The sequence below is a fragment of the Indicator indicator genome, chromosome 2 (genome assembly GCF_027791375.1).
Source record: "Indicator indicator isolate 239-I01 chromosome 2, UM_Iind_1.1, whole genome shotgun sequence".
Lineage (NCBI taxonomy): Eukaryota > Metazoa > Chordata > Aves > Piciformes > Indicatoridae > Indicator > Indicator indicator.
The window spans coordinates 14,382,066-14,406,844 of NC_072011.1; the positions used below are offsets into that span (position 1 = coordinate 14,382,066).

General features: G+C 41.8%; 1 protein-coding gene across 1 annotated transcript in view; it reads right to left on the bottom strand.

Annotated features, from left to right (window-relative positions):
- The window catches only part of NHSL1 (NHS like 1), a 186,838-nt gene extending 163,747 nt beyond the window's left edge, over window positions 1–23,091 (bottom strand). Inside the window, 1 exon segment of the mRNA XM_054393591.1 lies at window positions 22,734–23,091. Coding sequence (XP_054249566.1) covers window positions 22,734–23,091 — 358 coding nt within the window.
- Between the last annotated feature and the right edge of the window lie 1,688 nt (window positions 23,092–24,779).

A 24,779-nucleotide genomic window follows, 5' to 3' on the forward strand; every position in this document is an offset into this window, starting at 1 on the left:
TGCCAAAAATACTTGGCAATCTAGATAAAGTAATTAGACTTATAAATGCTGTGGAATCAAGAACCCCAAACTGGACACACTGAATTTCTTGTTAATAGTAGTTGCATTATTATTAGTAAGAAACTGGAGGGTGGGGGGCCATGGAGGGGGAGGGAATCACTGGACTAAAGCAGAAAAAAAGAAATCACTGGATTAAAAGCAGAAAAAAAAATTCCCAGAGTACAGACCAAAACCCACACTAATCCAAACCAGCCAAGTGCCCTAATTCCCAGGCTACAAAGCCTAGGAGGCCTCCTTCCCAGTTTCTTCCTTTCTGGTCCCATGACATTCACTTCAGCAGGAGGGATAGAAAGTGCTGCTATTTCACACCAGCCCAATGACAGAAGCTTGTATACTGTGACTGTCTTCAGTTTGAAGGGCCCACTTAATGAAAAGTACCTATTGTTATCCTTAAATAAAAGGATCGCTAAACAAAACCCCAAACCAAAAACACCTCCCACTCCTTCCCACCCCCTCCCTACTACCCACCCCCACAAAAAAAAGGAGGTTTCAACTGAGTTTAGGCATTAAGGGGCAGCTTGCAAGTGAATTACTGGACAGCAAGTCCAGATTTCTAAGCCCAGCAACCTCCCAGGGACATGGTTACTCATTTATGGTTACTCATTTATGGTTACTCATCATGGTAAGCAAATGCCAAACGAAATGCTCCTAGCAGGTTCTTTTACTTCTTCACAGTTATCACAGCTTGGCCTATTTCTGTGATCTTTTCAGTGCTGGAGAGAGGGCAGATGATGTTATGGTGGGGACTGCTGAAGTGAACTCACCATCACACCCCCAGCATGGACATTAGTCCTGATCTAGCAAAATTGTGTTTTGCCCCTTCTACCAGAAAATTTCCTCTTGGATCAGTAGGCTAAACTAGCACTGCACCTTCACTAGGATCTGGCCCAAGGAGCCTGCAACAACAGCAGGAGGAAAAGGACAATGAGTGTAAGCAACCTGCAATTACACAGATCAGGTATCACCAAGTGTGGTGGGCTATGCCCATCCATCAGCTTGCTGCCACCATCAAAGGCTCATTCCCTTGCTTCTAGCTTCTCTTGGCAGTCAAAATGCTACCTGGAAGAGGTCTGGAACATTCTTCCTCATACTTCCTCCTCACATACCACACCAAGGTCTTCTGATGTATTAGGAATGGCTGGACAGGTTATGCCAGGACAGAGCATAGATGTTTCAACGGATAAAACTTACGAAAAAGACCCAGAAGCTAGTCTGAAGCAAAACCTGAAGCACACTGTAGTTTTATGCACAGTACCATTCTAACAGCTAAGGACACATACTGTACATGGCTCTAACACATCAGACAGTGAAGACACGTTCGTAAATTAAGATATGAAATGCCCCTTATATTTTAGGCCAAAAGACTAAGAGTGAAAATACAAAAGCCTCTCGCAGTCACTGTACAAATTCTCTTTGTTACTGTTCTAAAAATCCCAATTCCATCTTACAAATTTATTAGATCCTTGCAAACAGCTCAAGAGACATTGCTGCTAACAGTGTAATGACACCACCTCCCCTATGTGTGAGAGCAATTAGTGCTGCCTCCCACAACCTTGCAATGCAGGCTCCAACTTCTGAATTGCTAGAGCTTCTTTGGATTCCCTGTGCTCCTGGGCTTTACAAAGTGAAGTGCAAAGCTATCTAGAGAAAAGCTTGATAACCACCACAGCTGAGAAAAGAAACAACAAAAAGATGCCATCACAGGAAAAGAAAAATCAAACCCAAGACTTCTCAAAGCTTTCTATTGATACATGCAGAAACTAAAAACAATCAAAGCACCTGCAAGCAGCAAGCACAGACTTCACATTCCAGGTGATGAAAGACATTTCTATTATTTGTATGAAGGTACAAGGCTTCTGTGGCAGCAAAGAAAACAGAACATTTGTTATCAATTCTATGCTCTAAACCAGTACCTTGCTGTTTTTCTCCCTCCTACATTTTTCCTACTGGCTTCTTTTTAAATAAGATCTAATTACTAGCAGATGCTACATCAGTGCAGTCCTCAATGAACATGTAATTAACAGATGAAAGTTAGGCAGTTGTTTCTAGTTAGAGTCTGATGAGCTGTACACTCCTCATCCCATGAGGGAAGGTGATGAGCAAACCAAACTCTGCCCCTGTTCCCCACTGTGAAATACTACAGAGTGGTACACACTGAGTGTGACTTGGAGGTCTGAAGATACAACAAGTTCAGTCCACTCAGATTTGTTATGTGTTGTCTCCAGAACTTAAGAACTGCAAATACTTACAACACTAACTTTGCCAAAAGCCTGAGAATATTCACTACCTTTAACAAGGCTGATGAAAATAAAAATAATAATTATCAGTACTAGACATCTGATACTGACCAGTGAGAGGTATTTATCAGCAAATGGCAATTAATCTGTATAATGTAAGCCTTTACTTTTTCAACAACAAAGCTTGCAAGTAAGTAACTTCTACAGCTCTACAGACCTTCAAAACGTAATTTATTTTCTACAGCATACACAAATAAACAGAACTACAAAGCTGAATATGGAGGAACTGCCACACGTGAGTGAACACAATGTATGGCTGCAAATAAGTCTAACCCAGTTTAGTTGCTGCTCCCACTACTTGATAGCTGCCACAGTTTTCATTGTTGCTTAGCTAACCTTAGAAATATGCCAACTGGGGCCCGTTTGCCATTTTGTGCTTCAAGGTTTGGTTGTCAAAAACACAGGCTGCAACCATAAAAACAAGCAAAAGAGTACATAAAGTAAGGACAAGCTTCGTTAGTCTTCATAATTATTCATCTGAACTTCAATTATTGCAAGAATAAGACCAAGTGCCTCAAAAGATCACAGATGAAGAGTGTTGTTTCGTGCATGTAAATAAGAGTAACTGTTATGGTTGACATTATCACTATTGTCATAAACACATGATGGTGAGACAGTCACTGTTTCAGAAATAAAAATGCATTACTTCTGGAAATGGTATTACCCAGAACAGATTTCAGCTGGCAACAACATGAATAACTCCATACAGGAGTTCAGGCCACACATGCTTGTAGGAAGGAGGTTAATAAAACTCAACCTGTAATTTCTGAATTACTTTTGAGCTGAAAATAGTGTTTTAGAATATTTTCCTGTGGAGGAGGCAAGGGTTGGGAGAGAGTAAAGCATGCTATATTTTAAGGACTGTGAGAAGAGCTTTTCAAAAAAAAGAAACCCTAAAAACATCATCACTATAAATCTGATCTTAAGACAACAAAATACTGGTATTTAATAATATTTTTAAATATTTATTTTAGATTTATGTTTTTATAAGCAGACAGGAATTTCCCCTTCTCCTCTCCCTTCCCTCCATGAGTAGACTATGAACTCATAAGCTGAATAAAAATCCTGAAAACATACTCAATACCATTAACTGCTCTACAGAGCTAACAATAGTTCAGGACTCAAAATCATTTAATTAAAGAAAATATAAAGCATATTTATATTTAAGCACTTCAGTATTTATTATATCCTTTGGGAGTGGTTGCAGAGATTTGAACTGCATACCATCTTACACCAAAACAACTAAATCTGTTATCATTGCACATTTTATGTTAATTCTCACAAATCTGCATGGGCACATTTATTTTGGAATCAGATATTTGTTCAAGATATTACCACTGGCATCAAAGAGGTAGAAAGAGGTACTGCCAACACCGAGTGGTCATGAAGCAATGTAGGGCTGGCCAACAAAGTACCAGAGCTGCCTCCCGTTCAATGTTTTTTTCTCAAGTGCCACCAAAACCAAGGGTTACTTCAACTCCCACTAACTGGTGACAGCCCCAAATGGCAGGATTTGGCCACACTTGCTGAAATCATTGATTCCCCTCATTTGATCATTAGAAGCTGCAAGATTCCCCAGGCATGTCTTGTGCTACCTTCACGCCAGCCAGTGATTTTGCCTAACTTTCTGAGGAGTCACAGGAGTGCTTCCTTTGGGTCACCACTGCTTTGCTTGGCCTTGTTGTATTGCTGGGGTCTTTTTTGGGGGGTTGTTTTTTTTTGGCTGGTTGGGTTTTATGTATTCACACACCAAGGGTATCAAGTCAATGATTTTTTTAAATGAATTCAAGTGTGGACTAATCTCTCACCTCAGCATATAAAAAAAACCCCACCATATGCAATTTTCAGAGCTTTATAAACTCCCATTCCATGTAACATTTGCTTTCCTGAAATCCAAACCTGTTTTAGTGTCCTGACTCGGAGCTTGAGGCTAGTGGAACCACTACAACTTCATTTTCCTCCTTGCTTCTCCACTTCTCTCCTGCATGTTTCATTATCAGGTTCAAATGTGGACCAGCTATGGACCAAGTAAAACACTACAACAAGAAGCTACTGATCACCAGCGAAGCATTTCAAAAGACTCATCTTCCTTCTACAACAGAAAGGGCAGCACTGCCTTGCGTGACAGACTGCAGATGTGGGTATCCTTTAAAAAAAAAAAAAACACACACAAAAATACTGCACTAAATTCTTACTTTAGCAAAAAAATCTCTTTGTTTTGTTTTCAACAATTAATCAAGCCCCATTACTACAGCATGCCAGTATCTCAAGGTCTGTGTTATGACCCTCCAGGGAAAACAGCAAATCAACAAATCAGTCAGCTGCACTTAATACTGGTCCCATCAGCCAGCTGAGCACAAACAGATTAAGTCTGATTTTATTTTTATTTACACCAGCAAGATCCTCCCAGCAACCATGAAGAAACCAGTTTGTAAGTGAAGCAGGAGTGGTACCAGCAGCCTGCTGGACAAGTCTGTCTGAACTGTCACTTCTTGAGGGGAGAGTGAATGAGGCTCCTATGAGCTAGCAAAGAGCTGCTACCAACACAGCGTGGGTGGGCCAGATTTCTCCTGCCACAGCTGGGTGCAGGCAATTTAGACCTGAAAGGCACTAGTGCCATGTAAACTGGGCCAAAGACACGGCTGGTGTGATACCACTCAAGAAGCTGACCAATGAGCAATACACAAACGAAGCCCAACACAAGGGAACACGACTGCGGCAGTGCACATCGCATGGAGAAGCACAAGCATGGCAGCAGCCTCGTCATTCAAAGCTGGGTTTGAGGTAGTAGTGAGAGCAAGCGACACAGACAAGATAACCACCATCTGTCTGCCTGTCTGGATTGGACATCTCACAGTGTCATGTGTTCAGGTATGTTTTCCTTTACCACAACAGATGTTTTACTCTATTTCCTTTGTACCTAAGTAGAGAAACTGTTCAATTTACCCATCCCAACAGGCACAGGGCTCCTAAGTCAACACCGAACTTAGCACTCCAGCACAAGAAGTAACACCCTCTTGCCTTCAACCACCTCAGAAAGGCTGAATACTTGCACGTTCCATTTTCAACCAACCAAATAAATAAAACTCCTAACTTTCTCTGTGATCTTCAGGTATTATTCAACATCCTGTGAGGAATGTAAATATTGTGAAGTTTGAAATCTAGTTTTCTATACGTAATGTAAAGTTCTACATGTTCAGCTCAATGTTTGTGCGTTTCCAATTTCTGTGTTGCTAGCAAAAGTACTTTGAATAAAAGGACTTCATGAAACTAAGAAAAAAATGTTAATCATCCTGCTGAAAACAAACAAATCCATATTGGGTTACTCATAGACAACACCCCATCATAGATCTGAAGTGTAGTATAGCAGATTTTCAGATGCAGCAGTTGGAATTAAGTACACACCTTTCTGTTTGGTATTTTTCAGTTCTAATTTCTTTGAATACACTCAACTTTCCTACTGCCAGAAGCATAAAGAAACAATCTATAGTGAAGCCTTCAATTTTTAAATCAGTGGGAGTTAAACACAAGGCCTTAAGAAAATGTAGACACTATATTTATCTTAGGAGCTATGTAAAATATTTTTCCCCTTAGCACTTTTCACGTCTAAAATTTCAAAAGCCTTTGCAGACATTTACATTTACCATTCACAAACTCTTCATTGGGAATCCTTCAGAGATTCATATTACATAATTCAGCTGGGGTAAGTATTTGAAAGCAATTAATCACTAGGGATATCACATGCACATTTTTAGTGACATTTACTTAACCAAAGTCAAAAAGCATTTGACCCTTTCCACAGAAATCCTCAGGCACACCTCACAAAGTCATTTTGGTAGGTACACATACACTATAATCCTTTACCAATCTATGTGGTTAAACCATTATTTGATTTGTTTGCAAGAGGTTGTTAAAATTCATGAAACTGGGCATTTCTGAGGAAGGCTTTTCAGGACTGTTGAAGTAGAAAGGAAGCATTTCAGCACAGGCATTAACCAGTAGCTCAGCAAGAAGGCTGCCAGCACAAACCAGATTTGAAAGAGCAGGCATGACCTGTGTTGTTGCAGATGGGCATGCAAAGCTAAACACGCAAACAGGAAACCCAAGATGCCTTTGGACCACTGCACTATTGGTCATTAGAGAAGGTAATTTTGTGGTGAATTTCCTAGTGCACCAAAATGAAATGTTATAACGATAATAAAATAACTGCTTTCATACAATACTGGAGTGAAAAAGCAATGCCTTCTGTTTAAATGCCTATGGAACGTTACAGAGAATAACGTAATTACTTTCCTTTATCATTAAAATTGTCTTAATCATCACAGTCAGCCCACCTTTGCAAAATACCAGGCCCTCCCACTCCCTTCCTCCTCAGATCTGGTGGACAGGTCTGACCACTAATGCCCTATCATCAAAGCCAAACTGATCAAAGTGAAGTTCAGCAGAAGGCAAGGCAATTCCAGACAGATCAAGCCTGTGCAGCCTACCAATTAGAGAGCATCTTAATCCATTGGGATTGAGATGCAGGCTCAGATACTAGTTTACCTGGACATGCCACTTCACCTTTCTGAATTTTGTCTTAACTGCAAATGGGAATTCTGTCATCCTCAAATCCCTTTTGTCATACATGAATGAGAATGTCTTAGCCATAGTTACGGCCACATCACAATGGCTACATCTGTGCTGTGCCTCACTTTGAAACATCAGCCTTCAAAGATGGGATGTTGCTCTTCCATTTAAGGAATATTTTTTTATTATTTTTTGGTGGTGGCACTTTAATACAGAGGCTTCCCAGATCTTTGTGCATCAATCTATTCTTCTGCATCCACAAATTCAGCGTTTCCAGTTTCCAACATCAAGATCTGTTTTTTCAAGGCTCATAGAGGAAGATCTCCAAACTTCAGGCAAGCCTTAAGTCATATTAACAGAGATCTTTGCAAGCTTACCGTACAAGAGTGCTGCTCATTATTAGAGGTCTCACAGGGATGCTGGCAACCACAATCACTCTGAGCATTGGTACTACTCATAAGATTTCATCCAAAGCATTTCAGCTTTCTTTGATTTTTTTTCACATTCATTCAGGTTTTTTCTTAGAATTCCATCCAGAAAAACAAGTGACACTTCTACCCCTCCCCTTAATCTGTTTACTTTATTTCACATACAATCAAACCCCCCCATTGGCAACAGTAAGAAAACATACATGAGAATGTAACTTGACTGTAAGATGGCTGCAGAGGACAGAACTTCAGTTCAATGGAACGATGCCTGCCTCGTCCTAATTTTGCTTCACTTCATCCCTTCTATTTGTGCCATCTGCTCTTACAATCACTTTACCTTTTCCATGCACAGCCAAACAGATTAATTAATTAAAAACAAAGGAAACATCAACTAAATATGACAGCACAGGCAGCCACATTCTCATACTTTCTGATCTCAGGACACCCTGGACCACTGGCATAAGCCCAGCTGGGAGGCACAGCATCAGCCAACACAGCACCACTTGCTCCACTAACATTCTACAGCAGTTCTGCTCTTACACCACACTCATTACTGAATATTAGTAAAGCTTGATTAAAACCACAAGGGCAATCCTTAGTTAGGAAGAATTCTGTTTTCAAATTTCCGTATTGCAAAAGTCAGCTTCCATAGCATTCCTGGATATACCACTGTTCAAGCTGCTGCTTAGACTGCTGGTTAACTCCCAAAATGAGCCCCTCTGTTTTTATAGCATTTCAATGAAGAAAAATGAGGGGTAATATCAATAATTCTGCCAAAACATGAACCTGCAACAGCTAGAGCTACTGAAATACAGCAAGGAAAAGCTGGAGGGGGGTAGGGTTCAAAAAAAGATTTTTTTCTATAAAAGTAATTTGAAAAATAACATCCTACAAACCATAAAGCAAGTTGTTCAGAGGAGACAAAAAGAATACAATAGCATTTCCTATGCAATACATTGGAAAATGTTGGTCTATAAACAACTACCTAACTAGGAAATGCTGGGGGATATCCTCCTCCCAAAAGCAAAAACGAAAAAGCCCAAAACTTACCTGCACACTTTTAACCTTTTCTCTCTCTCCTCCATCTTCACTATTATAGACACACTCCCAAAGTGACAGCCTCAAGCAAGCAGACCCTTCCCTTTGAAGACAGCTCTCAGTCTTAACAACAGACTGAGCTCTAAGGATGTGAGCATGGGGGAGGGAAACTTCAATATTACAACCCATCCATCAAGCACTTCTATAAAGCTCTTTTGTTCCAAGTTCATACTTAGCAACTCAAGGTCAAAACTGATGTTGGAAAATGCAGATCTTAAGTCAACCCAGACCTTCACCCCTCAGTGTCTTCTTCACCTTAAATATAAACAAGAAACAAGCAAAAAGGGATTTTAGCTACATGAAAAAAAACGTATATAAAGGAATTGAATCAATCTAAAAGTGACTGAATTAGGTTCTTAATCTACACTACTAATGATACAGATCAGAAAAGATCAGAATATATGTACTCAGGATACAGTGCCTTTGCTACTTTGGTTTTCTCACAGTTTGGACAAAGTCAATCAGTTGTTGGGGGATTTTCTGGTTTTGTTTCTTGGAAGGGAGAGGGATTTTAGAGACACATACACTCGAGGCCTGACTGAGAACACCAGAGGGAAAACTAAATGGTTTAAAAAAAATCCAGCCTTTCTCTCTCTGGTAAAAAACAAAGGAACACATCTCTATTAGCCTTTGGCTTGAAGAAGTCCTGAATCAGATGTGAGCAGCCTTAACAAAGAAGAAAAATAGTAGGTATTACAGAAGGGAAAAAAAAATGCAAGGGTTTCATTGCAGCAGAGAAAACAGGATGTATTCCACAGGCTCTAACTATTCTCCTTAGAAACACAATAGTGGAAAAAAAAAAATAATTCATTATGCTCAAATACTTAAGGCCAGACTTTTGAATGACCCCCATTTTTTTGCAAGGTTCCAGAGCAGAAAGCAACAGAGATGCCAAATACCTGAGATTACAAGCTTATCCAGTGGAGATTTCCCAGGGGTGTTGTAACAAAAAAAATCAATTTACATGTATAATACAAAGATAGTGTAAGACAGGAGAATTCTGACACAGAACTGTGATCTAGTATTTAAATCTCCTAATTATAGAATGACCTGGTAGTCATTAGAACTGTCATCTCAAAACTTCAAAGTTTTACTCCAAGACATTACATACAACATCTTTCACATGGGAAGCATCCTGCCAAAAGCTTTAAATGCAGTTTTACTGAATGCCAGTTTGGCTTCCTCCATGTGAACTTGGATACTTTTACAAGAGTTTATAAACTTTCATTGGAAAAAAAAAAGTTTGCCATCCATGTGTGTAAGTAATAGGTTATGTAAAATAGCAGATCATTCTGTAGTCTAACATAACATTTTAAAATATGTTATTTCTCTCCAGTAGCTTTGATTTAGCACTTAAATCACAAGTTTCATTTAAAGCACCATCACGCATACAAAGTGCTGATAATTAACTCAGCCTAAAGGGGTGCTTACTAAGGGGAAGGATAGGAAAATGTGTTTAATTAGCAGCAACTCAGAATACCAAGGGACTACTTTATTTGATCAATTGATGATGATGAAAAAGGTGTTTCCTGGAATCCTCATTGGAGTTCACTTGCCTCAGGCTAGATGAAGAACAGAACCACACCGTATTTTTCTCACCTTCTTAATAAAGCTCCCATCAACAAGAAAAAGGGGGGGAAAAAAAGGGTACTGTATTAACATAACCCAGATCCTAGACAGTTTCAAACAACCTAGCCAAGAACCTTTGTCAGAATTTCAAAAAGAAGCTGCTGCTGAAATTCTTAAGCATGCGGAAGGGTTGTTCAGGACTCCTGCAAACACTGAATGCTTTTCACTCTTCAAGAGATGTTGCCGACAGGATCTGTAAGGTGAGACACTAGAAACAGTTTCCACTATTTCCACTGAAATAGTTTCAATCTTTCTGATATCGAGTTTATCACCTTTCAAATACAGCTGTGGGTATTTTTATTTGGTGCGTTAAAGTTCTTCCAAAGGAACACTTCGAGGTCAAAAGTCCTCAAGTAAATAAATACAAATAATTAAATTTTTTCCCTAACTACTTTTAAAAAGTGTGATACTTGGTTGCCAGCTTTGTTACTTTATTAACTAACACCTTCCCTTGCCCATCATTTTTCAGCTAAATGTGCTAACAATTAACTAAGGCCACAGAGTACCCCAGCCCTCCTGACCAGGTTGTCTATCTTGGATGCAAATTAGCACCCCTCTTGGGCAGCCCTCCAGAAGGATGAGTATGTTAGCGTTCCTGCTCACGATGCTTTCACAGGAGGCAATGCACACAAACTGAAATACAAGAAACTCCATTTAAACATAAGGAAAAAGCTTTCTATTATGAGGGCAGCCAAACGTTAGCACAGGTTGCTCAGGGAGACTGTGGATGCTCCATCCTTGGAGATACTGAAACATAACTGGACACAGCCCTCAGCACCCTGCTCAAGCTGAGCCTGCTCCCAGGAGGGAGTTTGGTTAGATGATTATGTCCAGAGGGTAATGGTCAACAGCTTAATGTCCAGATGAAGAATGGTGACAAGGGGTGTCCTTCACGATTCTCTGATGGGACTAGTGCTGTTTAATATCTTTATCAATGACAAAGACTGTGGGTTTGAATGCACCTTCAACAAATTTGCAGATGACACCAAGAAAAGTGGCGTGACTGACATGCCTGAGGGACATGATGCAATCCAGGGTGACCTGGACAAGCTTGAGAAGTGACCCTTGTGAACTTTGTGAGGTTCTATGATGCTGTGATCTCCAGAGGTGCTGACCCACATCTATGATTCTGGGATTTCAATAACCACAAAAAGACTCTTTACCCTTTCAGTTGCAAAGCTCTCAATACATGATCTATGGTGACTACTCAAGCACTCTCAAGAACTTTTCCTAGAAAAGTCTCATTCCATTCAAACTTGTACAGTCACAACTTCAACAATAGCCACCAAGGTGGAAAGAGAAACCAAATAAAGTACAACAGCACACAGTTGAAGCACATTTATAATCCTGTAAGCGGGAACCATGCTCTAGTGTTAACTGAGATCACACATGGCTGAGTGATGAGACAGACTCTGGTCACTTCATTGTTTACACAGAGCTGATACTGAAGCCTGGTATTTTTCGTCAGTCATTTTCCAAGTTGCTATTTCTCTTAAATGATGAGATACTACAGGGTTCTCCCTGGTGACTTCAAGCTTCTACTAGAAATATACCCATGCAGGTTTAAATTTAATAATATTTTATCTTTTTTTATAAGCCATTAATAATAATTTAAGTTAAAAATACTGTACGTGCATAGCTGTAACTAGTGATAAAACCAAGAGATCATGAACCTGCCAAGCTAACAGGAGCTCAAACGAAGACAAGCTTTCGTCTAACACAAGCTAATTCATTTTTCTACCAGTTGCACTAGATCATGCATCTAAATCATTTAAATACTTTGTGTTAATCTGCAGCAAGTTATCTCTATATGTATAGAACATATATATCTCTATATACAATGCTCAACTACCAGCTCTTGGTCTTACTGTTTACAAGGTGTAGCTGTTCCCAGTCTGAAGTAAGTTTCATGATTTGTCAGCAAAGTTCCTAAGACTAACAAAATGGTTCCTATGAAAAAAAGCTATTGTTATTTTCAATGTTGGGAAAAGGGGTGAGAGAGGAGAACATGCTCTGTTAGAACAACAGAGTCAAAATAACATGCCTTGAAGAGCACTCGCTCCCATGTTACATACCACGCTCTTCAGAGGGGACATCGAAAATTACATAAGTCAAGGCAAACTCAGCAACTAGTGGGAGCAGGCAAGATAATAAGCACTGCACATGGTTTTGGGCTTCCTGACCATCAAGTAGACACAATGTCTCTGTAACAGATACAGAACAAACAGAGGTTTTTGTAACATGTCAAACCAAGAAACACCAAGAGCTCTGTTTTTGTGGTATCCTCCACCTCTGGCAAACACTCTGTGGATTTCTAATTACTTGCTCTTCCTCTAAACCTCAAGCAAGCCCATAGCTATTGCAAAACTTTGGGTTCTTCAACACAGACCTTTTTAAGCCACGCAAGTCAAGCTAGAAGATGCAGTTTAAAGGATGTGTTAAGACTAGACTCTCTCGGGGCAAAGAGCCTTCTGCTCACAGTTAAATCTGTATTGTGGCCACGCTAAACAAGCGCTTTCTAATGCTGTAAGGAAATTTGTGATTGTTAAGTAGATCAACACTGCGGTTTCACCTTTCAGGATAAGCAAGCACAGCCCCCTTCCTCACCATGCAGGGAACTTCTTGCTGAAGGGCAGCCCTGTCCTACCACTGACCACCGTGACAGGGGAGGGCAAGAGAACTGTCTCACATCCACCTTGTCTTCTCCAGCTTTTCTATCTTTCCTGAAGGTGAAGACCATCACTACAGAATACAATTCTGCATATTTTGTAATTATTATGTAATTATAACTGCAACTATCGTTTCAAAATCAACTGTAACAATCTATTTACATTTAAACCACCCTTATTAAGATCACACTTGCCTTGCCAGGATGAGGTAAACCCTACACGATGCTACCCAGGATTTCAGCAAGCGCGGAGGCAGAGCCACTTCAACACACGTTGCACAACCAGGGCTGAACCCAGCTGCAGCCCAACACAGTCATGGCCCCCCCTCTCCACGGGACTGCTCCCCACAGGGCTCAGGCTGTCCCAGCCTGCCCAACAGGACTGCACATGCTCCCCCGTTATGAGAGCAGCAGTCAGAGATACCAGGAAGGGTGTTGGCCCTGTGCAGATCAGTTGCTATACCAGTTTGCCATACCTTGGCTGCCATCAGGCTCCCAAACAACTGGTACAAAACCTTTCTACTTCCCAATTATCACCCCTCTATTTCCTACCTTACCCATCCCCTATAGCATGCATTCAGCTGGGCAAACTGATTTTTTTTCTAATAAATATGCTTGTACCTTATTGTACTCTTGATCCTCTGTTACACACACATGCTACTAAAAAAAATTAATCAGGAGGAACCATGTAGTAACTACCTACCTTTGCTTTAATAAACAAATAGTTTAATGAACATCTAAACACACAAGGCGTGTTATGAACAACAGTATTTTTATTCTTTCTCCTTCATAACACATGCAGAATGAACTTAAGTTCCTTCTCATATTTAAAATCTTAAAAAAAAATCTTAAAGTTCAAGGTAGGGCCTCCATCTTTCCAACACTACAAATAAAATAGTATAAAGGGGACTGTTACCACATATTTCATTGCATTTTTAGCCATATACACATAATCACTCCATAAGATTAAGATATGTGTTAATTTCCAAAAATCCTTGGATTCTTGGACTTCTGCAAAGAAAAAATTTCAGTGTCTAGTACACATGTTGGAGAGGGGTTACAATCATTCAGGATTGGAGAAAAAAAGGATTTTATTTGCATGATGTCCAGAATAAGTGGGATGGGAGGATGGATCTTCTTGCTTTGTTTGTGCTTTCTTCTAAATTGAAAATCAAGTATCACAGCTCATTTTTTTTTTATATATATCTAAACCATAAATATATACATATATATATAAGTTTTGTAAGAGCTAATTCCCATTTCCTGGTATTTGGCTTTTTTTTTTTCTAATTCAAAATGTTTTAGCCATCTCTAAGGACAATGTGGCTAACAACATTTTGAGGTTTTCTTTCTAAGACTTAATAGATACTGCATTAGCCAAACATCACTTGATTTTTCAACCCACTCAAGCAGATTCAGTTACTTAGCATCAGCTAGATATTGAATAGGAAGAGAAAGCCAACACCACTCACTTGGGAGCTCCTTCCTCCCATACAATAGGAACAAAAGGTGCCACTAGAGATAACCCACAAAACACTCTTCTCCAGTCCTGCTGAGCTTCCTGTAAGCAAAGTCCCATTTGTTGCCAAAAGCCAAAACTTGCCAGTGTATAAAAGAGAAGACAGATGTCCCTTTGCCAGGAGAAAGACTAAGCTTGCTTTCTTACTCAAACCCAAGCTGCTGAGAAAGCTTACCAACATAACAACCAGACACAGAAGAATATATGTAAGCCAGTGAGCAGCAATATTTATTCCACCACTTAAAAGCTGATGAGAGCTCTTCTGTTGCCAGCATTTTGATACTAAAATGGAAAAAAAATGGGAGGAGAAAGGAGAAAGAGGAGTATTTCAGTACAACATGTTACTATTGAGAATATTCTAGAGAAGTCTCTTGTTTTCATTTTCCACTTGGCCATTCAACCAGAAAAAAAATAAAATTAAATGAAAATAAAACCCACCACTGTCACTATTATTTGATAAGCTTGAAATCTCTATCGATTTTTTCTAGTACAATTTACATTCATATTTATTGCTAGTAGAAAAATTTGGTGGCTCAGTTCTTCAGATAGCATACATAGCTTGAATTTATTTCAGGAGGCATCTGTAATCGTCCTGATCTCTGAAAAGCAGAAGATGAATTAATTTAAAAGTTGCAATCTTAAGCCAAGTTTGCTTAGTTGACTGGATTTTGCTTTCACTGTAATCAGGCTGTAGCCTAACTCAACAGATCTACTAGTTAAGACGTAAAATTCCAGATTAAAACAGAGCTGCTGCTCACGTGTAGTTTAGGGAAATTAAACCTAATGAAAACATTAAAGTGTTCTTTTGGTTGAAAAGTTTTATGGATGCAACCACAGAAATGCATTACAGTGAATTCCTTTGGGTTTATTTATTTATTTATTTCAAGTAATTTCCTTTGGGTTTATTTATTTATTTATTTCAAGTAATACCTGGATACTCTTACTGCTACCACTGTAATGGTGTAAATAGTTTTGTCCTCACTTTATACTCCTTTAGAGAGCAATAGACATGTTTGTGTTTGGAAGGGAAGCATTAAAAAGGAGCAAAGGGACATACATGGACAACATTAAGACTGCTTCCTATGTTGCTCTCCACTGTGTCACAAACCCAGCCAGGAAGGTCTCATGCTGGGTCTAACACAGAGGGGAATGAAATGGAAGCATGAGAATGTCTCTGCTTCCCAGTCCCTTAGCTCCTTATTCCCAAATCACACCAACCAGCAGACATTCAGAGAGTCTTGTATTTGAAGAAGAGGAGGTGCCCAAGGCCAGTTTTATCAGGCATGACGTAAGTGGCAAGGTGCACAGCAGACATTTAAACTGTCGCTCCTCAGAGCAAGCAGGACTGGAGATGAGAGAGACAGCTCACAGCACACCTTTCATGAGGAGCCTAAACTACTAAAGAAAAGAAGGAAGAGAAGAGGAAAGGGGGGAAAAATAATAATCAGGCCTTAACCTAAGAAGTATGCAGAGTAGTGGCTCCAACAATGAAATTACAAGAGGAGTTATGGAAAAAGTAATTACTCAGCATTGCTTCTCTCTACAGGCATAGCTACCCTGACTCCAGATTGCAGTGATGTTCAATCACATTCATCACATCCTTAAACTATTATTCTAACTACTTAAAATTTTGAAAAGGCAGCAAAATGTCATATACACAATGCTGATTAAAGGACAAGAGGCCAATAAATGAATAAATAAAAACAACCTAACACTGTAATTCACAAATGACAAAGCAGGAAAAAAAAAAAAAACACCAAACAAACAACATGACAGCCTGAACCCAGAAGAAGCCTTGCCCAACTAGAATATGGTACAATATAAATACAAACAACTTGCAAAGTCCACCCACATTAATCTGTGCTTAACCCCAAGGTAGAAAGTTATTTTTTTCTAGTCTCTTAAGTGGCATGTCATTCAGGCTCTCTGGAGACTGCCATCCAACCAGCAGGTTTCCTATCCAACCTACAGCCAAGATCAACATTTAATTACCATGTTTAATTGATCTTGTTAACTGTTAGGGTGGACAGCTTTGATCTCTCCTGCTGACTACAACAGAAACTGGGACTTCGCATAACTGCCAAGTCTTCAACGTGCATTTTTCAATTCCTTCCATTTGTCAGTCTCCCTTTGTGTTGCACTAATGCTCCTGGTAACAGGAACCATAGCACATGCCTTCAGTTATCATATTATTTATTTGAACATGCAGGAGGGGAAAAAGAAGAAAGATGAGGAAAGGGAAATTGCCCCCCCTTCACCCAGAAATACAGAAAAGGGTCAGAAATTATCACAGTGAATCTGGCCTTGGCAATGTTAACCACGGCATCCCATGGCTGATGGCACCAAATGCTTTGGAAGAAGGTGCAGGAATCACTAAGCACATGTGGGATAAATCTGCTCCCATTCCCCCTGAAAGCCTCATCTGACTCTCCACTGATTAGAGGCTGGTTTAAATTCCAGGACAGGGGTTTTGAGGAATTTCAGTGGCTTTCCACTGTGTTGTTTTAAGTTTGTTAATAGGTTCACCAAAAAAATGCTGGAACTTCATATTAGCAGCTTAGGAGAGAAGCCCACAAGACCAAGATTACTAGCTCACACTCAACCACGCTGAGACTGTGCCAATACTAATAGGAAGAGAAACTTCTGAAGACATTTTATTGTATCCTAAAATATCTAGAAACCTTCAAAATAGATCCTAATTAAAAACAACTAAATACAAGTATGCTTAATTCATTAACTACCTGTTCTAACCAAAGTTTTCCTGAACGATCAAGCCAATCATAAGATCTATAGAAATAAATGTTCATAGGTGGTATACAATAGGTTCTGAGCAATGTGCAAAGCAGCTCTGCATTTCAGCCAAAGAGTGTCAACTGTGTTCAAAACAGCAAGCCAAGCCCTCATCAAACTGAATTCAGCTGGAGATTTGCCACTCAGCAGGACAGCGACTTGGCCTACTGTCCCCATGGGAAATCTTTCTCTAACTCAGACTTTCTTCCTGCTTATTTCAAATGAAATCTCCTTTGGATCAGGTTGAATTTCCACAGATAATTAGTCTTGCACTAGCTAAATAAAACAACAGTTACTTTGCTTCTGAGCAGCAATCTGAATAATTACAACAGGGCAAAAGAGAAAATTCCTTTTTTTGCTGTTTTTTTGTTTTGTTTTTTTCTTCTTTCCAAGGGGACATGAGCAATTAGCTGTTTAACACGGTTTAAACTTTGCTGCTGAATCTTCATATTACATAGCAAAAGAAAGAAGAAAAGTACCATAATGCATAATCACCTCAAGCATCTGCAGAGTATTGTAGCTGAACTATAGCTCTCAAACAGTATTAAAACAGATTTTTTCACCTGAAAGTCAGTCCTTCTGCAACAAAGCTTCCTCAACAGCACACCACGGTTTTGGTGATCGGTTTGAGGTTTTGGGGTGTGGTGTGGTTTGTTGGTTTGGGGTTTGTGGTTTTGTTCTGTTTTCTTTTCTTTTTTTTTTTCTCTTTCTCTTTTGGGTGGGGGGGCATGGATGGTGTTTTTGTTTCGTTGTGGGTTCTTTTCCGAAATCATTTCCTAAAGAAGGTATCTTCTCATTATAACAAAATGATTAACATCTTGTGCACTCTATCCTTACACTGGAAGCTATAGAAAGCCCAGAAGTCAGCCAGCTCATTCATCTCCTGTCTACTGCTGATACTGTCTCAAATAATGCTCACTTTTGGCGGTTAAGGATGGAGGAGGGGTTTCCCTAGGAATAAACTGAATAAAACTTCCTGTCCGACTAAAGCAGGAAATGTGTTCCAGTACTGCCTTGCCCACAAAGAGTGGAAAATACTAAACGAAAACAGCAGGAGATAGGTGTAAACTGGATTGTCCTTCCATCATGCAGACAAATAAAATACCCTCCCAGCTCTCCGACACTGATGTGCTTAAACTTGGAAAAAAAACCCAACATACATTATGTATACAGATTGCACATGAACATCAAATGATGATGCTGTGCCTTTAAAACCAAACACTGAAGGATTTTAAAGAACAACAAAGCTAATTAGGAGGTATCCTTTCCTTGCTTCCACAGGGTCAGTTTCTTCTTGTTAGAAGAGGAGGTACAACTGGCCAAACCCCATCCTACTACTTGAGAAACTGCACCAGAAGTTGTCATTAGGTTAACCTCCCAGCATTTCTCTCAAAACATCAATTCAGAAAGACTTAAAACAGCATGAAGATAGAAGGGAAAGCCCTCCACTCTGTCAAACTTTTGGGATTCACAAAAAAGAACAGCATATTCTTTTTTGCATAAGTATCTGCAGATGGTTGAAGAAAAGCATAAATGGAAAACAATGTCCTTCTGCATGGCCTATAAAACAATGACTGTTTAAGGCCTCGCAGTGCTTCCCAAGAGCTGGCCTTGTAATTCACACAAGTTATCTCTGCTGACATCACATGGCTTTTGATGAGCTCTAATCATTTCAAAGAGGCATTTGTCCTTACCCACCCTGACGTTTAAGAACTGAAAGTGATGGAAACTACATTACCCAATGCTAGGTCACAGCTATGGATACACGCTGCTAGAAGATGAAAAGCTGTTCAGCAAATCCCATAGCGTAAAACATGTTATGGCAGCTGGATGCTGGAAATATAACAAAACACCACACAAAACAGCAACACACATAAGCTTAATGAAAACCTGATGAAAGACTTCTTTAAAGCACTGAGCCTAATTCTCTAGAGGTGGCTAGTGTAGTTAAAATAAGGTCACAAGTACAGCGTACTACACTTGAATTTTATAGCTCTATATAATGGCTCACCTTGAGCCATTAGTGCCTCCCACCACCATGAGTTATAAACCAGTCATCAGCCCCACAGGGACATGCCTCATCGTATTTTGATGTCCTTTCTTATTGGCACAACACTGTACTCACCATGCAAATATCAAATGCATGTCAGGAAAACATTTTACTAAATGGCCTTTAAAATATCCTTGTATTGAAATAATCAGACACAACTTTCTCACTTGGAGGATATAAAGAGAAGCTCCTCTACTACCCTAAATGGAAAGTTTAAGGCAGCCAAACCAAACCAGACAGAGCTGAACCATTCCAGTGAACCCCATCACTAAGACTGCGTACAACTCAAAGCTACTTTCAGTATCCTGAAGTGGGTGTGAAATTAAACCCTGTGAGTATGTGTGGCACATATAACCCCTGGAAAGCAGCCCCCCCAGTCAAAGGGCACACAGAAGTCCAGCCACTATTGATAGATGAGAAAGTTTCCCCATGATAAGAGTTGCAAGGACACAGTACCTTTATTAAGCAGTTTGCCACATTAGTAAAATTAACGGAGGTACTTGAACTAATGCATTGACTACACGTTATCAAAGAGTATATGAGAAAACTGCAGAGATCAAGAGACATTTATCTGTTAATACTCCATTATGTGTATCTAGGAGCATATGGATCCTACACACATACACAAGGACACACTGTATAGCCAACACAGGCCGTGAGTGTAGAGTGACTAAATGAAGACAAAGAGCTTCGCTCTGCTTGCTTTTCCTCCCTCACATGCCCCACCAATACTCAGTGAGGAACAAGCACTAACAGACCCATTATCTGAAGGACACTACATGGAAACTCTATTTTGAAACAAAATGATGGTATTACACAAATAACTCCTCACAAAGTATGTAGTTTGCCAAGCACCAGGAACAGACATAATGCAACTTATACTAGCTGCCAGTCTGCAGCTACTTCCCAAGAAGTGGATGTGACCCAGTTTGAAGCTTACTGGTCGTCTTCTGGTCCTTCCCATATAAAATCATACAGGAGCCACGTTGGAACCTTCAGTTCCAAGTATTGTCATGGGCCTACAAATAGAACAAAAGCCATTTATTCAAGCAGAAATTACCCATTATTTGAAAAGCAGGCATACCATGTCCTGTCCCATCATCCTAAAAGCCAGAGCAAAATACCCAGGTCATCTGATACAATGTCATGCTGCATCTGCCTGTGCTCTACAGGAGATAGAGTAGTTCACAATATTTTCCCTGCAAGAAAAGACTTATGAGAAATGGGAAGGCAATTAAATTTGTTTACAATCTTTTGTTATTCTTATGGTCACATACTAGCAAGGAGCTTTCTCCATAAAGCTTCTGTATCTTCAAAAATGGGAAGTAAAAATCCCTCTTTGTCATTTTTCCCAAACAAAGCCAGCATTATTAAACCATTTTATTTATTTTGCAGATATTTCTCCTTAATGCCAGCAACAGGGTTAAACTTGCAGACAAGCCTTGATGACTTGCATTATAGAGACCTTCACCATGCTAACTAATGATGATGCCACTCAATGTCCTTGGCCAGAGTACAAGGTATAGAAAGCATATAAGAGAATTGACATGTCTTTAATGTGCAACTTTCACATCAATATGCTTGACCTACAAATCAATCCCTTTCAACCAACAGGTAAATAATCTTCTTGTACAAAATGGCTGTATTTCACACAACTTAAAAGAAATATAAAAAGGTCTAGAAAGAAAGAAATTACTGTTAATTATCCTTGACCTTAATAAATGAGATTTTGAGAAACAAGTATTAGCAGCATCAATGCAGTTGTTAAGTAGTGAAATTAAATCTGACAGCAGAGATGCCACTTACAAGCAATTTAAAACCAAATTAAGAAAGCAAAATATAAGAACTGTGTCCAGGGAATTGCAATGACAAGAGAAAAGATCAAATTAAAAGCAATAACAGGCTCAGCTCATAGAACTGAGTTGTAATTAAAAAAAAAAATAGTAAACACAAACTGTGCAAAACGATGACCAAGAGAGAGTACAATAATTGACGCATGTAAAATTTCAGGGCTCGCATAGTGCAGCACTAGCTTTATTTCACCCTTCCCTTTAGATGAGTTGCATCAGTGTACAGTAATAGTTAACTCCATATTTAAAATAGAGATAAATATATACTGCCTCCTATGAGGGCATTCATGTAACATGCCACTATACTGCAGGTATCCCCAGTACTGTCATTGTGATTTCAAGTCTTGACTGCACCACGCCATGTTGAACTAATATAGCTGTATTGGCAGATAAGGGCACACCTGCCTTGGCAAGGAAGAAAATCTCCTTGAGTTTCCCAAGCAGTTTCAAAGCACCAAAAAAGTCAGATTGGTTATCACAAAGTTTCAGTCTAACACAAACCACAAAAACAGCCTTTTTGGTAAGGGTAATGAAAGCTTCCCTTCTTTGGAAGAACCATATCCTAAAGTATACCATAAGGAGTTAAACAGTTAAGTTATCCATGCATAGTTCATACTCTTTGAAGGAGTATGTGAAAGGCCTTCCTTATCAACTTTGTTCATAATTATGCCATATGCAAAGTGGCTTTTCTACTTCCATTTAAGAGAAAACTGTAAGTAGTCTCTGAGAAGCAACCCTATTTAAGCTAGACTTACAGAGCTGCCACAGAAATTGCAACACAGTTCTTGGGATTCCTAAATGTTTCCAGCAGATTGAGACAGCAAAGCTGATGTTGCAAGCCATCATTCACTTTGTCTGTGGGGAGCTAGGACATGCACAAATGAAACTCGATGTAGCTGACAGAATCCCATAAAAATTGTTTCTCCAAATTCGGACCAAGATTGGAAACAAACCTTTTCCTATACCTGTGAGTAGCTGTACTATTAGTTGCTTCTGAGGACCACTTTACAGGCTCAGAAAAACTTTACAGGAACCTCCCCAGACTGTACTACTTGGGAATCTCAGGCCGAATCCAGATCTTGCTGCTTGCACTCACATGAAGTTGAAAATATAAATTTGGGATCTGTTCTGGACACAGAGCAGAAACTCAAGAGAACAAAACCAGCTGCAAAGTACATCCAGGTTTCTGTTTACTGAGGTCTTCCCATGCGCATACAAAAGAATTAATCAGGCATGTGGGCTGAACTGTCAGAAGCCCGGCTGATCCGAAGTCTAGGGCAAACCCAGCACAAACATGAACAATCCCACCCAACCCTCTCTCAGGATGACCGCGCTGGAAGCGTTGACAAGCCGCCAGCCTCCTTCACCCCGGCCATTCCGCTGCCCTCGCTCCAGACACCCTCTCCCCAGTGATCAGGGTTCTGTCGGACAGATGCACTGGGAAAACACGAGCAGCCACCGGCCCCGCACGCTGAAACCTTCTTTCCCGGAGCCGCCGGGACGAAGCCCGGGGCCGGGGTCCGCAGAAGGCGGACAGGGAGTGCTGCGCTGCAGCTGGCAGGGCCCCAGGAGGAGCCGAGGCGGGACCACGGAGGCGGCTGCCGCCACCTGAGTGCGGGAAGCGAGAAACAGGAATGCTTAACTTTTCCCTCTTTCTTTCTCAGACAAACAAATAAATAAATAAATAAAAAGAAGCCTGCCGCGTAAACCGCCCCACCGCCGGCCGGTTTCCCTCCGTCCCCCAAGCCACAGTCCCGGAGAAGGGAGGCACTCACGGATCTTGACTTTGCGGTGGTCGAGGCGGGCGAGGAGTGCCTCCAGGGCACCGAGGCGGCGCTGGAGCCGGGCGTTGCGGTGGCAGAGGGAGTCCGCCTCGGTGAGGATCCCGCCGAAGATGTCGCCGGCGCAGCGGGAGAGGTCGGAGAGCTGCATTAGCAGCGACACCAGTGCGTACGAGCTGACCTGCTCCAGGGCCCCGAAGAGCGGCACCGCGCCGCGGCGACGACCACCGCCCCCCTCCGCTGCCCCAGCGTGGTCCCCCGGCGCCGGGCCGCCCCGCTCCGCGCCGTCCCCGGCGGCCTCCTCCAGCCTGCACAGCTTCAGCGGCTCTAGGGTCCGCAGAGGGAACGGCATCGCGGCCAGGGGAAGGAGGGCAACGCAGGGCGCGGTAGCGGGGGATAGAAGCTAGGCGCCCGCGGCGCAAAAAGTCTTCATCCGCGCACCGGCCGCGGTGACAAAAGTTCAGTAAGAGGAGAGAGGGAAGAAGGGAGAACAACAACAACGGCAAATGAATCGGGGCGGGAGGGCCAGCAGGCTACGCGCTCTGAGGCTGGGGTCGAGCGGCCGCTCCTGCCGCCGCCTCGGCGGAGGGGGAGCCCCGCGCGGCGCCCATGTGCGGGAGCGGCCCCCGGAGGCGGGAGCGGCCCCGGGAGGAGCAAGGGAGGAAAGAAGGGGAGGGGAGCGGGGCGGTCGCCGCAACACCGCCGCACGGCGGGCGCGGTAGAGAGCCCCGGGCGGCGCGGTGCTGCTCCGCGATCGGGAAGCAGGAATGAGCCCGGCTTTCCCTTCCCAAAGGGGAGACTGGGGAGGGCGGGAGGAGGAAGCGTGGGAGGGGGACTGAAGCGCCCTGGATGCAGCCACAAAGGAGGAAAGTCAGCCAGGCACAGAGGAGGGGAAGGAGGCAGGGAGAGGATCCCAGAGCAGCCCCACCTGGGCAGCCCCGCGCAGTTAGCAGGCACTTTTCTGAACGCACGAAACTCCCAACCCGGAAAGCGAGAGCTGGAAAGAGGAGGAGAGAGGGAGCAAAAAAACCCAACAAACCAGCTTCCATGAAGCTGGAAACAGAAATCAGGCCGCCGCCTACCTGTGGCTCCCCGAACTGGAGCCTGTGCCAGAACCTCACCCTTCCCGGTCAGCCAACAGCCAAGGTAGCCGTGCTGGCCCGCCCCGCCGGCTCTCGCCGTGGGGAGCACCAGCCCCTTCTGGCCCTGCTGCCACCGCCTTCTCCTGCCCCCGGAAAGAGGCCAAACAAAATACGAGAGAGGTCGCCACTGGAGTCCTGCTTCACTCTCTTCTGCTGCCGTGCTGCAGGTCAGGCCTGAGATGCTGGTCAGTGGCAGGGGATGAAGAGCAACCTGGGACAAACGAGTCGTGGTGCAAGTGGAGTTCTAGTTGTTGTTTGTGAATAATTTTTAGTGAGATTGGCACTAAGGTAGGAAAAGCGAAGTTTGAATCTGGCAGCACAACACGGAGTGTCACTGCACCCAGCATGTAACTCTGATACAGACCAGAAGCAGGTTCAGGCCTCATCAGCCCCTGAGTTTTGCCCACCATATGAGACAGAGTCTGCTTCTCACGGAGGTGGCCACTCTAACGGACTATTCCCCACAGAACCAATTTAGTTTGCCAGCAACTGTCAACAGCTGCTATTTAATTTTAATTGAACAGTGCCCCACTGGCTCTGCCTCTGCTATGTGATAAAGTGAGGAACACAATCTCTCTCTTCTTGTGGAAAAGGGCTCTGGGGAAAAGTGATTGTATAGCCCCTTCCTGCCCCATAGCTCCTGCTGCTGCTGCTGAACCTATGTGATGAAAGAAAATCAGCTGGAGAGGGAAGGACAGAGAGACAGATCCACTGTGTCCCTTCATTAGCATCATGGAGATACATAGATTATAGTAAAATATTCTGCACTGTAGTAATTCTCATGTGTAGCTTTAGCCTTGGTTACTTAAGGCAAGCCTAAAGAACACAAAAGGGTTTGAGAGCAAGGCCGCAGACAACGGAATACAAACCCAAGGCTCAATGTCAGTCACAAGAGTTA